The 14,213-nt window shown below is 27.8% G+C and overlaps 1 protein-coding gene across 3 annotated transcripts in view; it reads left to right on the forward strand.

Annotated features, from left to right (window-relative positions):
- The window catches only part of LOC145835368 (uncharacterized), an 85,812-nt gene that overhangs the window by 17,548 nt on the left and 54,051 nt on the right, over nucleotides 1-14,213 (forward strand). For 2 of the 3 annotated variants that reach the window (XM_082942929.1, XM_082942930.1), the window contains exons 3-5: nucleotides 2,066-2,207; nucleotides 8,030-8,148; nucleotides 12,121-12,217. In XM_082942929.1, the coding sequence (XP_082799055.1) occupies nucleotides 2,066-2,207; nucleotides 8,030-8,148; nucleotides 12,121-12,217 (358 nt within the window). The remainder of the gene's footprint in view (nucleotides 1-2,065; nucleotides 2,208-8,029; nucleotides 8,149-12,120; nucleotides 12,218-14,213) is intronic. The other variant, XM_082942931.1, reaches the window with a different exon arrangement.

The following is a 14,213-nucleotide window of genomic DNA, read 5'->3' on the forward strand; positions in this document are numbered from 1 at the left end:
GATCCGGCCGGAACCGGATCCGAACTTTTTTTTTCAAATTAGAATCCGGCCGGAACCGGATCCAGATTTTTTTTTCATTTCTAGATCTGGCCGGATCCGGGTATCAGAAAAAAATGGTAATATCCGGCCGGATCTGGACCCGGATAGTAGATCCGGTACATTACTATATATACACAGTTTCTTTCCTAAAGACTTAACTTTAAACCAAAAATAGACCCAAAAATGTGTACTTTAAAAACCTGGAAGAAATTTTGAAAACTTGGAAAAATTTTTGGAAAACAAGTGGCAACCTTGTATCTAACACAAATTTTCTTTTATATAATATCTCATTTACAAATAATCGTAAAAAATTTAAAGTATATGCTTTTTAAATAAATTAAATTGTGTTTTTTTTAATCATTCGAGTAACTTTTTACAAAATAAATTATAGGTTCGGTTCAGTTTTCCTTGTTTACTATGTGAAACTATTATAAATAACTAAAATGTTTATTTATAAATGAAACTAGTTTTTAAATAAATCAAATTACAGTGTTTTTATTAAAAACTAATTAAAAAAGTATAAAGATTCAAAAAATTATTACCTGTTTTACAGTATCTTCTTCCATTAGTTAAAAAAAGTAAAGTTTTATTGAAAACAACATGGAAAAAATAAATAGAAAATTAAGTAAACTAATTATTTTGTAAAAAATATACATTAAACATAATCGTTTTTTTAGTTTAAATTTTATACTAAAAAATTTAGTATTTTTTATAGTTGTTATCTTTTTCAATTTAGTAGCTTATTTATTTTTTTTGCATACCTTCTTTTGTTAATTCAAAAATTAACGATCTTTAATAATTAACTTTTTTTTTTGTTGCTCAATTGGTTTATTAACTTACATATTGTCTTTAATTAGTTTAAGTTTAACTTTGAAAAATAGTACTTAACAGCATATTTTGTGCTTAGTGAACCAGTGAAAAATGGTGTATAATTAAATAAAAAGTTCACGTTTGGCAAGACACCCCATAACGTATTGATACCTAAGTTTTAAATTTTAATTTGAGTATTTCGTTTTGTGCTTTATTTTGCAGTTGAGTGCGTAGGCACGAAACTTGAGTTCTGCAAGTTTTTACATCTTGTAAATAAACTTTTATTATATATATTTTTACAAGATGTAAAACTTGCAGAACTCGACTTTCGTGCCTACGCACTCCTCAACTGCAAAACAAGTTTAAAATAAAGCACAACACAAAACACTAGAATGAAAGTTTAAAATTTAAGCATAAATAGATTGTGACGTAATTTTGAAAATGTTAAAATCATGCAAAACGGCTTGTGAAAAAATTAATTTATCAAGCGACAATAAACTGGTAAAAATTCATAAAACTTCAGTGAGTGAATACATATTTGGACAGAAAATTGAATGTGATGAAAATAAGATAAAAAGATAAATAAAAATTGAAATTTAAATTATTAAAAGATGAAATTAAAACTTATTAAACTTCAAATGCGATTTTTTTATATGTCTACAAGACAATGTCTCTTCTTTTATTTAGGCATCTCTTGTCTTTTAGTGCATATACAACGGCTGTTGCTTCTTTGAGACACAGCCTACATATCGGGCTATTGCCGTCAGCTATAGGCTGTGCTCTTTTTATAAATTATTAGGATATTTCAAAGTCAACGCCGCTGCGCTTTAAGCCACAAACATACTTTAAAAGCTCAGTGTCATTTTTATATCTGCCGCCTTTAAAAGTTTTTTTATGATTGACATACCTGAATCTGAACTGAGTCAAGCACAATCTCTGTGTTGGGCTCTGTTTTGAAAAATTTAATTTATTAAGTTAGTCAACTTAATTCTATATAATCTTTTATTATGTTTTTCACACACAGTAATATTCAGTAAGTTTACAAAGTGTACTAAAACAAGTAGTTGTTTTACAGTCTACACTAACTTTGCTTGCCTAAAGCTAAAAAAGCAATTGGAATAAAATGTTTGGAAAAGAAAAACTAACAACTTAGTTCAGAGTCTAAAGAAATGATTAAAAGTTAATTACTATAGCTTTAACTCAAAATATTATTTAGATCTCAGAATTTTAAGTCACTACAAGCCTCTTCGAAGGAGAAATCATGTTTTGATGTTTTCACGACAAAGCCTCTCGACACTTTGAGAAAATTTAAGCAGCTAGAAAATCAAATTAAGCTTAGATCAGAAAATCACTCGAAGGTATGAAAAAAATTCAATCTATTTTGTTTTGAATTTATACATGTGTATTTAAAAATTCTGTATTCAAACTAATTACTGTTAAAATAAAGGATTTATTGTTAATATATTTTAAAGTCATCGATCTCTAAAGTATTGATTTAAAAAAATATATTTTTATACTTTTAAGTTGTTACTTTTACCGAACAAAACTTAAAATTTTTATAACCAAAGTTTTCTTATAAACATAACAAACATTTAGTTAAAGAATTTTTTTTAGATTTATTTGTTTTATTAAAGAGTTTTTTTTTTTTAATAAATTCATATTTAAAAATAATAAAAGCAAAATACTATTGAAACGATAATATTAATAATAAACATCAGTTATTATAAAATACTATAGTACAGTTATCTTCCTCTTGAGTACGCACTTTGATTTATAAATAGTTTCTATTTTGAAAAGATATCAATTTCTGATGATCTTTAATTTTTATTTATTTATTCAAATATACTTTTAAAAAGCTTGTTTATAACATATTTTGTGTCAGAAGTATTGTTTATTTTTAGTTATAATCAATTTAACCTTATTTATAAGTTTAGTTTTGATTTAACTTAAAGTTAACAAAAAATATTTTTCTTTAAAAGTTAACATAATAAAACTATTCTTAGTTTTTTATCTGAAATATTAAAAAAACTTAAAGTTTTAAATTTCAATTTAATAAAGCTAATATCAGGGTTGCCAAAAAACTTTGAAACTGAGAAAAAACTATAATTTGACAATTTAGGCTGAGAAACCTGAAAAAAAACCAGGAATTTGAGAAATAAAAAAAAACCTAAAGTTTTTAACAATTTTAACATGTTAAGTAGTAAATTTTCCATTTGACTAAAAAATCTACCATAAAGATAAATAATTTTAGCCTTCATCAAAATATTTATTTGTTTAAAAACACATTTAAAGAAGCCTTGCGATATCTTTTCAATATTTTTATACTGTTTAACACAGTTTCTTAACTAAAACTCAACTAACTTTAAACTAGTGATGTACCGGACCTGGATCCGGACTTTTTTTTCAAATCAGAATCCGGCCGGAACCGGATCCGGACTTTTTTTTTAAATTAGAATCCGGCCGGAACCGGATCCGGACTTTTTTTCAAATTAGAATCCGGCCGGAACCGGATCCGGACTTTTTTTTCAAATTAGAGTCCGGCCGGATCCGGATATCAGACAAAAATGGCAATATCCGGCCGGACCCGGATAGTGAGTCCGGTACAACATTAGTATAAACTAGCCTAAGTCAGAATGAGGTTTTTAAAAACTAAAGAAAAAAGAACTTTAATCTAATAATAAGTAGAACAGCTAGCCACAAGGTTTACAAATTTAGGTGTTATTTACAATTAAAAATCTGAAATCAAGTTCTTGAACAAAATACACTAGAAAAATACAAAATATTGAAAACTGGATCAGCTCAAACTCATTCAAAATCTATTAGAAAACTAGCCTGAGTTTTTATAAAAAACTAAATTAGCTTGAGGCAGTCCTAAATTTTCTAAAATTCCCAAAAATTTTCAAACTAGCAGGGTTGCCACTGTTTAAGTCAATAAAACTAGCTAGAGTGAGTATAAACAAGCCTGAGTCAGAATGAGGTTTTTAAAAACTGAAAAAATTACTTTAATCTAATAATCAGATAACAGCTAGCAAAGGTTGACAATTTGGTAGTAAAGTTGTTGACTGATTGTGGTACACTTAACTTATTAGTACTACCCATCAAAATTAAATCCTACCTTATTTAATTAATATCTAACAAATACTAAATTCAAACTGAGACTACTTTCTATAATCAGACACGACAGTTTTGAGTGATGAATCTTTTATATATAACACAACAAGAAATACTAGCATATACAAAATTATTAATTATTTTGGTAACACTTTAAAAACTGGAAGCTATTTAAATCTATATCAAAAGACTTAAAACAATATAGTAAAAATTAAATAAAACTTTTAGTAAACAAGAAACTGTAAAATTTTTCATAAACTATTAAACTATAAACCTGGCTTAAATATTTAAACAATTAAACACCAGTTGAAATATTCACTTTTAAAACAAAACACTACTTACAATAAGCATTTACAAAAAGTTCAAAATATTTTGTTGCTTCAAGCTGCACACCAAACTAACTAACTGCTTACATATAAACTGCATGTTATGTTTTGATGTTTTGTTGCATCAGTATTTAGTTTGAAACATTTTGTCATATGATTCTCATTGGCTCGTACATTCAACCGTATTAACTCTGAGCTCAACTTTAAACAACAAACAATGCAAGTATTCATTCAAAAGTTTTCAATTTTACAACATATGTAAAGAGTTGCATTTCTGAAATGTTTATTTCATAGTTTAAATGTAAACAAATGTAAATTAGTCACGTGTACAAAATGAGCCAATCACGGTAGGTGTTTAATTTTAGGTGACGAAAATGACTCTTATTAATTTACACAGGGTTTGTTTTTGAAAAAATATCTTTCAGTATGCTCTTTTTTACTAACTAGATCCGGGTCCGGCCGGATCTCTGTTAGGATCCGGCCGGACCCAGATCCGGACTTTTTTTCAAATTAGAATCCGGCCGGAACCGGATCCGGACTTTTTTTTCAAATTAGAATCCGGCCGGAACCGGATCCGGACTTTTTTTAAATTAGAGTCCGGCCGGATCCGGATATCAGACAAAAATGGCAATATCCGGCCGGATCCGGACCCGGATAGTGAGTCCGGTACATCACTACTTTAAACTAAAAATAGATCCAAAAATGCGTACTTTTAAAACCTGGAGAAAATTTGCCAAAAACATTTGCCAACTCTCAGGGTTCGTGCGCGTCAGACTAAATCAGTTTTTTCATTTAAAAGTTCTAGAATCTCAGTTTTTCTCAGTTCAAATCCTTCAAAATTTTTGATTAAAAAAAGTTGAGAAATTTTTTTAAGATCAAATTGAAATATGAATTTATTTCTAAATAAAGATTTAGTTATTAAAGACAAAATCAGTCAGTATTTGTAAATATAAATGCTTAAGACGTTTTGTTGAATCTCTAAAAAAAATTTAAGAATCTCTATTATTTTGTTTTGATTAGCTTTATATACGTCATAATTATGAAACTTCATAAAAAAATACAGTTTAAACATTACCGTTTAGTTTAACAACTTTGCTGTTTGTTTGAATTTGTTTACGTCAGCTATGTTTTTCAGAGCGTAGTTAGTTGAACTGTTTTAATTTCTAATTTAAAGGCTTTATACCAAATACTTTTTAGATTAAAACTCTTAGCGGTTTATTCATATATTTTACTGTTTGTTTAAAGTTATTAGAGACATTCACAACACTAAAACTTAGCTTTAAGATATAAGTACTAAGTTTTTTGGGAGTATGAATTTTAGGTACAATTCGTTTTTCTTTCCAAAAACAAAATATTAAAGGCTTTTTTATTTAAATGTAAGCTTAGAAAATCTGATACGACGTCAACAATCACTGTATTTATAGTTTAGGATTTATAATTATGTATCAATTTTAAGTATTAGTCAAAATACTATAATAAACATTTTTGCTTATTTTAATACTTAATACTCGTGTAAGCGTTTCATTTTAAATTTTATTAAAACACGACAATGCACGTCAATTTATTTTCAATTTTCTGGTTATAATGTTTTTAATTAGTGCTTAATTAAATTGAACAATTGTGTTTAGTTATATATTTTAAATTTGTTCACTGGTAATAGATTATATATAACACTTATTTTAAAACTTATCACTGAATTTGTTATGATAAGGGCATAGGGGGGTAAATCACCTTTTTCACAATTTAGTCTTATTTTATTGAGTTGTAACTAAGCTATGAGTTGCTTTTTGCAGAATTTTAATGCTCAAAATACTTTTGAGATAAAGCTTGTTGAAGTCAGAGACTACAATAGTATTAATCAAGACACCCCAATACCTAAATTGACTTCTAAATGGTACTTACGAATTTACCTTACTTTTAAAAAATGTCAGGCTAAATTGGTCTCAGTCAGGCTAAATTAAAAAAATTTTGCTCACGAACCCTGAACTCTGTAGTATGTTACTCTTTTTTATCCTAACTATAGTTATCAGTATAAAGCTCACATTCCTTTGAATAAGTGTAAGTTAGTTTGATTTCAGTAGTGTATGCAAGCAAAATTAGACTGAAAAATCAGATCTAGTTTTATTATTAATAATATTAAACAGCTTTTTTCTGGTGCATAAGTTACTAAAAATATATAACAGAACGCATTTCATTTTCTTTAAATTTATTTAAGTACTTTCAAGTACGACTCGTCAGAAATTGTTTCCTACTGGATTAGAATGTAAACAAATTGAAATAAAATTATACTGCAGTTTAAAGTTTTAAGATATAAAATGACGTAATAATCAAATGTTAAAAATTAAATAAGTGCTAATGCTAAACAAATTTGGTATACTAATAAAACTCGGTAGAATTAAAACAATCTAAATAAAGAAGCGATAAAAATTTTAAATTAGAACTATGCTCAAAAATTAAGTTTAACAAGACACTAATTACTTTTATATTACTAATATAAAGATTTAAAAAGTCTAGTTTGGTAAACGAACTTTTTCTGCTTACATAAACTGGGCCTTAAAGATTGAATACATAAGGCTTTCAGAATATGCAATTGAAAAGAATTCTCCGCTCTCACTAAGACTGAAAAATTGTCCTTTTTGTAATTTTTAACACACTCAGGATTGTCCAACAGATGTTGCCCAATCGCTGAGAAGTATTTTTTAGTTGGTTTCTCAGAACGGCCATCAAACCACTTTTTCAAGACTTTCGGAACATGTTGATCGATTCTTACATGAAACCTTTGAGATGTTTTTCCCACGTAGTCACTACCACAGTGACAACTAAATTTATAGATGATGTTACTTTTTTCATGGAAGGAGAAACATCTTTGTAAATTCCATTTAGAGGTCGATCAGTATACAAAACTGTTCTTAAATGAACAGAGCTGAAAACTTGGCTTATTACCTCTGAAATTTTCTTAGAAAACCTCTCAGAAATATTTCCAAGGTAAGGAAGTTTTAAGTATACCGGACACTTCTGAGGGCCAATCATTTTTAAAGCTGTTGAACTTCTAGCTCTTGTTATAACTTTCGAAACTAAGTTACCTGGTTAACCAAGCGAAAGGAAAGTGTTTTGAAGTGTTTTCAACTCGCCTTCAAGAAAGCAAGGAGAACAAAGTCTGGTGAAACGCTTCACCATACCCGTTAAAACTCCTAACTTCTGTTTGACTGGACCAAAAGATGCCCACGGAACATATAATGCTTCTGAATTTAATTTACGATGAATTTTAGTTAAAAGTTCCCCCTCAACTGATCGTTGGACACAAACATCTAAAAAGTTTAACGAATTGTTGTGTTCTTCTTCTTTTGTAAAACTGAGATTTTTGTGAAGATTATTAAGATCATTAAGAAAACTGGAGCTCTCTTGTCTATTTTCAAACATAACAAAAGTGTCATCTACGTATCAAAGATACATGAGAGGACTTTTATTCAAAAATAACTTACTTTCTAGGTAACCAACAAAAATATTAGCCAAGATAGGACCTATAGGTGAACCCATTGCAACCCCATCTATTTGTTTATACATTTTACCATCAAAACTAAACTCAACTATGTATTAAGTTTTAATAAGTTTGACCTAGTTTGTAAATATAAATTAGTTATTATTGTTTTTTCACCGGGCAGATATATAAAACAGACAAAACTATTATTAAAGTCCACAGCTGCAAAGCATTTTTCAGTATGCTTATAGATTAATTTTTATAGGTTTGGGAGTCTATTTCTGATATAGACATAAGTACTGATGACGAAATTAAGCATGAGCTAATGAATATTAAAGAGCTGCGACCCATTGATCAAACAGGTTCTGAAAACTCTAATAAAAGGTTATTAGTTGCTAGAAAATTTAACAAAAATAAATTAGAAGTAGCTGTGCAAGATTTTTTTGGTTGCAGTTGTTTTATTGAAATTAAATATATTTTATTAAAGCGCTCATAAATTTTAAGTCAACTTTATTAGTTAAATCTAGTTTACAGCTATTTGAAGTTAGTTGTTATGTGTAAACTAGTTATTGTGTTGTTTGAGGCCATAGGGAGGAGAGTCAAGGCTTTTTTTTACAAGATTAACATTGGCCCTAATATGAAAGTCTTATGTAGAAACTATAAGTCAGATTTTATAAAACAAATTTAATTGACTTTAGAGGTATATTTTTTTTTCTAAAAGTCTTCAACACAAACGCAATGTGAACTCTAATTTTATATTTATCTAATTTATTTCACTAAAAATAAATCACTAAAATTCTATCTTTTTTTTTTTGAGTTGAAGACTTCAAATAATCAAGAAACATTATTTAAGTAGTTTAAAACATTTTCTGTGTTTGAATTTTAGAAATATCAAAACGGAATTTTAAATAGAATAGTTGACAAAAACGACATTTTTTATTATAGACAGTAATTTTCTGAAAACTAAGAAACTTTCCTCATTTTAATTTTTCAAGTATTAGTAATTAACTTTATGGATCTATTTTTATTTTAACAGTTTATTACTAACAAAACACTCCTATGTATATAGGAGATCTTCAGTTGTTGTAAACAAATCTGAAAACTTTTTTCAAAAATATAAATGGAAGTAATACAAAAATTAAAACAAAATATTGAGCTAATGGTTTAGCAACAAAAATAAAACTTAAAGATACTAAACTTGAGTAAAAATTTAATGCTTATTTTACACTTTTAAGAATTGGATGGTAATTTAGACTAAAAAAAGTTATAATATTATATACGTTAAAATAGTAATAAAACATGACTCACATTAGTTGCCAAAAATAGAAATAGAATAATAAACAAAACATTTGTAATTGAAAATGTTATAAACAGACTATTGAAATTTAAATTGTAACTATATTGTTGTTTAAATTAGTGTACAATTTTAAGTAATATAATTTTGCTACAAATCTAGAAAATTTTGTTAAATTGCCTTATTGGATAAAGTTTATTTAATCAACAGTTTTAATTAGGCATCGTATTTTGATGTAGAAAAAAAATTCTAGGGGCGATAAAGACTCCTTATAATTACAAATAATTTAACTTACCTATTAACTAGTGCTATTTTAAGTTTTAAAGCAGAGCTTTTGAAAATGTAGATAGATTGCAAACAGCTCATACCTCTTATTTAAGTTGACTTTTTTGTTAGCATTGGCTATCTCTATATTTTCTAAAATACAGATTTTGCAGATGCTATATATGCTTTTAATTTCCCCGGTGTGGTGGAAGATGCTCCATTTTATGTAGTAAGTGATTTTGTTATGTTTCAAATGCCAAATATATTTTGCTTGTTCGGTTCCATTGTCTTTTTAATTTCTGAAACTGTTATTGTGGTTTTACCATCTATTTTTAAAAGTGTTTCCGGTTGAATTAATATAATATTTTATTTCCTTTGCAGTTGTTATCGTAGCTTTGTAAATTACATTTTAAATTAAACAATTACTATCCAGGGGGCATGAGTTGTTTCATCGGCAGTTACAGGATTGGGTATTAGTGGTGACGCTTTGTTCTTCGGTTTTGATGGTTTTATTTAAAATTTTCTTGTTATGTTTTTATAAACAATGAACTTCACCGCACGATCAACAACAACAGCATCCGAGACAATCCTACGACCGGTTTCGTCCTAATTAGGACTCATCAGGCAGGAACAGTCGCGTTATGTTTTTGTATGATTACCTTACAGCTGTACGACAGTTTACAGTTATTTTTGTTTAATATTTTATTCAATGTTTCGTTTTGCTTGCAGTGTTTATTGAATGCTTTGTTGATTCTAGTTGTTACGGACTAGAAGAACGGAGGATTTAAGTAAATGATTTTCCTTGGTCGGTTTGTTTTCTTTTTAGTTTGGGTCTTTATATTTTCTGTATATTTTAGCTTATGTTTTAAGTTGGCATTGTCCAGTTTTGGTACGTGGCTACGTGGTTGTTAAATATTTGTTCATTTTTGGAAAGTCTATTTATTCTCCTCTCAATCATAGCTGGGAGGTTCCTTTTTATAACTTTTGGATGGTTTGATTTGTTAATTATATATCTTACTTCTGAATTTTCTTCACGATATGGTTTATATATATTGTTATTCAGGTTTAAAGTTGTATCTAAGAATTTACATACGGTTGTGCCAACGTCGATAGTTATTTTGAAGCCAATATCGTTAAATAGTTTAATTAAATGTTTAATTTTTGATATTTTATATCGATTGGTTGCTTTTCCGTTCTATAATTGCGAGGCCGTCGTCTCTGTATAGGCCGATTTCGTTGATGTTATAAATAGATTTAAGGCGGTTTACGACGTACAGTCCCACAAGGTCGCAGAGCTCAAGGCCGAAAAAAGAGCCCATCGGTACATCAAATAACCCATTTTCATCATTTTTGATCCAAATGTTATTGTCATAGGTTAAAATTGTTTTGCATGTGTGTTCAATTAATTCAATGTCTTTATCTTCTATATTTGTATACTTTTTTGCTAAATTTATGGCTTTCATTAAATGGTGATGTTTAATACTCGGGTAGAAGTTTACAATGTCCAATGCTATAAAGCATTTTTTATTTTTCTGTTCAATATTTTAAAACCATGCAATTACATCGTGAGAGTTTTTCCATTGTATTAGGGGTGTTTTTGTTCTTATATTTTTGACCGCTATTTCTAGGATGATCTTACTGATGCGGCCCAACTCATTTTGTTCTGGGTTTAAAACTCTATACTCAGTGTTAAAGGGGAAGTGTTTTTTGTGGTCTTTAACCGTTGTAAAAGCATCTGCAGCTGTAAACTTCGGTGTTTTTATTTTATTTTTGTATTTTCTTTCATGTATTATAGATTTAGATTCTGAGTTTATTTTGTTGATTAGGTTTTCGTCTTTTAGTTTTATTTTTGTTGCTAAACCATTAGCTCAATATTTTTTTTTTATTTTTTTTTTCCATTTATTTTGTTCAAAAATTTTTTCAGATTTGTTTACAACAACTGAGAATCTCTTATATAAATAGGAGTGAAACATTGTTTTGTTAGTAATAAACTGTTAAAATATATATAGATAAAAATCTCTTTAAAGACATTTAAGTCGAAAACTATAAATTGTTTGATTTAAAACAAGTTACAATATTAACTTGATGTAAAAGTTTGAAAAGTATTGGTTTTACAATTGATAAGAAAGTATTTTTTAATTATTATTTTTCCTTTTATAGTTAGTAGGACTATTGAATCTATTGAATTCTTTTAGTTTTATATTTTTTACAGGGTTGCCAAAAAAACTGAAGAAAACCTGGAATTTGACAATTTAGGCTAGAAAACCTGTAATTTGAGAAATAAAAAAAACCTTGCAAAACCTATAATTTTGAACAAAAATCACTAAAAAACCTTGAAAGCCCTGAAATTTTAAACAATTTTAACATTTTAAGTAGTAAAATTTCGATTTGAAACAAAAAATCTATCATATAGATAAACTTTTTTTGTCATCTACAAAAAATGTTTTATTAATAAACAGATTAAAGTAACTTTACAGTATCTTATCAATGTTTCTATACTATGTAACACAGTTTCTTACCTTAAACTTAACTTAAAACAAAAAATAGACCCAAAATGTGTACTTTAAAAAACCTGGAGGAAGTTTTGAAAACCTGGAGAAACTTTGCCAAAAACATTTGGCATCCCTGCTAAAATCTGGAAAGTTATTTTGAGTTTTCTTAAACTGTTAAAAGTGCAAGATAGCAAAAATAAAACTTCACAGAACAAGATAAACTTGTAAAAAACAAGATCATGTTCTCTATGGCCTTAAATAAAATACTTAAAACTATCTCAAATTCAAAAAGTGTGTATATCTTAGAGTTGAAGCCTTTGAATCAAGTAAGCATACCTTGACTGTTTCATCAAGTATACCTAGCGTCACTGAAATTTTCAATTCAGATAAAATACAACTTAAGGTTTGCTTTGTTATTATTATTGATTTTTAATTTATATTTCAAATAGCACAAATAACAAATAGTTTCATATTATTTTGTTACAAATTTATTTATTTTGTTAGTTTAGTAATTACCGAATAAATTCAATAATAGTTTTTTATCGAGAAAAATATAACTTTTAAACGTATACTTTTCTATAAAACTAATCATAAAGTTACGGTGAAATTAAAAAAAATATTTAGTGTCTAGTCGTTATTTTTACTACAAGATTAGTAGTACAGTGTTTCCTTGCTAATCCGGCCAAGTTGGGCAAGATTTTTTTGAAAATACGGCCGGATTTGCCTTTGGCCGGATAAGAACAAAATATTGCAAAAATACGTTCCTGACGAAACCAAATGTAAAGGGCGCTGTCTAGCTTGTCAAAGACGCCTCCCTCTACTTTTTTTTTGCCGTTTTAGCAGCTCCAATTAGTCCCAGCTCCTCCTTTTCGGCTTTAAACTTTTTGAACTTTTCTTCGCCTCTCAAAATGTCATTTAAAGTTGACTTACCAATGTTAAACTGGGTCATTATAACAGCTTTAGGCACATTATTGTTTGCCATTTCGCAAACTTTTAACTTGTTTTCAATTGTTAGTTGAACGCGTTTTCGTTTCTTTGCTGTCTTATCCATTTATTAACCAGATATTTTGATTGTAGTATATTAAAGTGTAACTTGCTTAGCAAAGACAGAAAACTTCCAAATGAATAATAAACAAGTTTGTTACAACTGAGCGGGAAAGGTATGAAAAAAAAACTTAAGATTATACAAATGATACTTTATTATGACGTAACAATATATTGCTTGCATACTTATATAAAGTAAATTGAATACTTTTTCGAAGTAAAATGAAATTAAACGCTAAAAACGCTAAAGTAAATAAGTCGACTTCTCGACTAACACCGGCCGGATTAGCGAGGACCGGATTAGCGAGGAAGCACTGTAATATGAGTTCTATCCGGTGAATAGCTAGTCTTTGAAATTGAAATTTAGCAGTGGTATTTTATGTACAGAAACATACAGGGTTGTCACACATTTAGGTTAACTTAAGCTAGTTTAAAATATTTGAGAATTTATGAAAATTCTGGCTAACTCAAGGCTGGTCTTAAAAATTTTTGTTAAATTTAGACTTTTTTTTTTTGTTATTTTTTGAATAAATATAAGCTGATTAAGTTTTGAATTTTTTTTGTTAACTCATTAATTTTTAATGTATTATGATAAATTACTTATTTTATTTTTTGTTATTGTATTGGTTTTAGTTAATAGTTAAAAAACTCTTCCTTGTGACTAGCTCTAATTAAATATAAAGGGTTGCCGCAAGTTCTTGAAAAACCTGGAATTTGACAATTTAGGCTTAAAATACCTGAATTTATAAACAAAATTCACTAAAAAACCTTAAAAAAATTTGAATATTTAACAATTTTTTACATGTCAAGTAGAAAAAGTTTGACTTAACACGAAAAATCTATCATATAGATTAAAAAAATTTGTCATCATCAAAAATTTATACTATTGAAAAACACATTTAAAGTAGTAAAATACGACTTGCAACTTAACAAGAATATAATTTTCATTTTTAAAAATTTGTAAAACTAAAAGCCTTTCGAATCTACTTGAATGAACGAGTTAATTTGAATGTAAAATATATTCTTGTTAAGTTGCAAGAGTTTTTAAATACAACAAAACTCCTTCCGACAATAGAATTAAGAAACACTTAAGAGGCTTTACAGTACCTTTTTATTTTGTTATACTACTTAACACAGGTTAAAACTTTTAAAGTTATATTTTAACCTAAAATTTAACTTTAAATAGAACCTAAAACTTGTTTTTTAAAAACCTGGAAGAATTTTAGAAAATCTAGAAGAAATTTCACAAAAATCAGTGGGAATCCTCAGTATAAGAAAGGTCATTTTTATTTAACTTGGTAAATGTAAAGTTTGAAAGCGTTTATACTTGTTTCTGCTCTTAGTGATGTAAAAAT

The sequence above is a fragment of the Thalia democratica genome, chromosome 5 (genome assembly GCF_965202585.1).
Source record: "Thalia democratica chromosome 5, ktThaDemo2.hap1.1, whole genome shotgun sequence".
In the NCBI taxonomy this organism is placed as follows: domain Eukaryota; kingdom Metazoa; phylum Chordata; class Thaliacea; order Salpida; family Salpidae; genus Thalia; species Thalia democratica.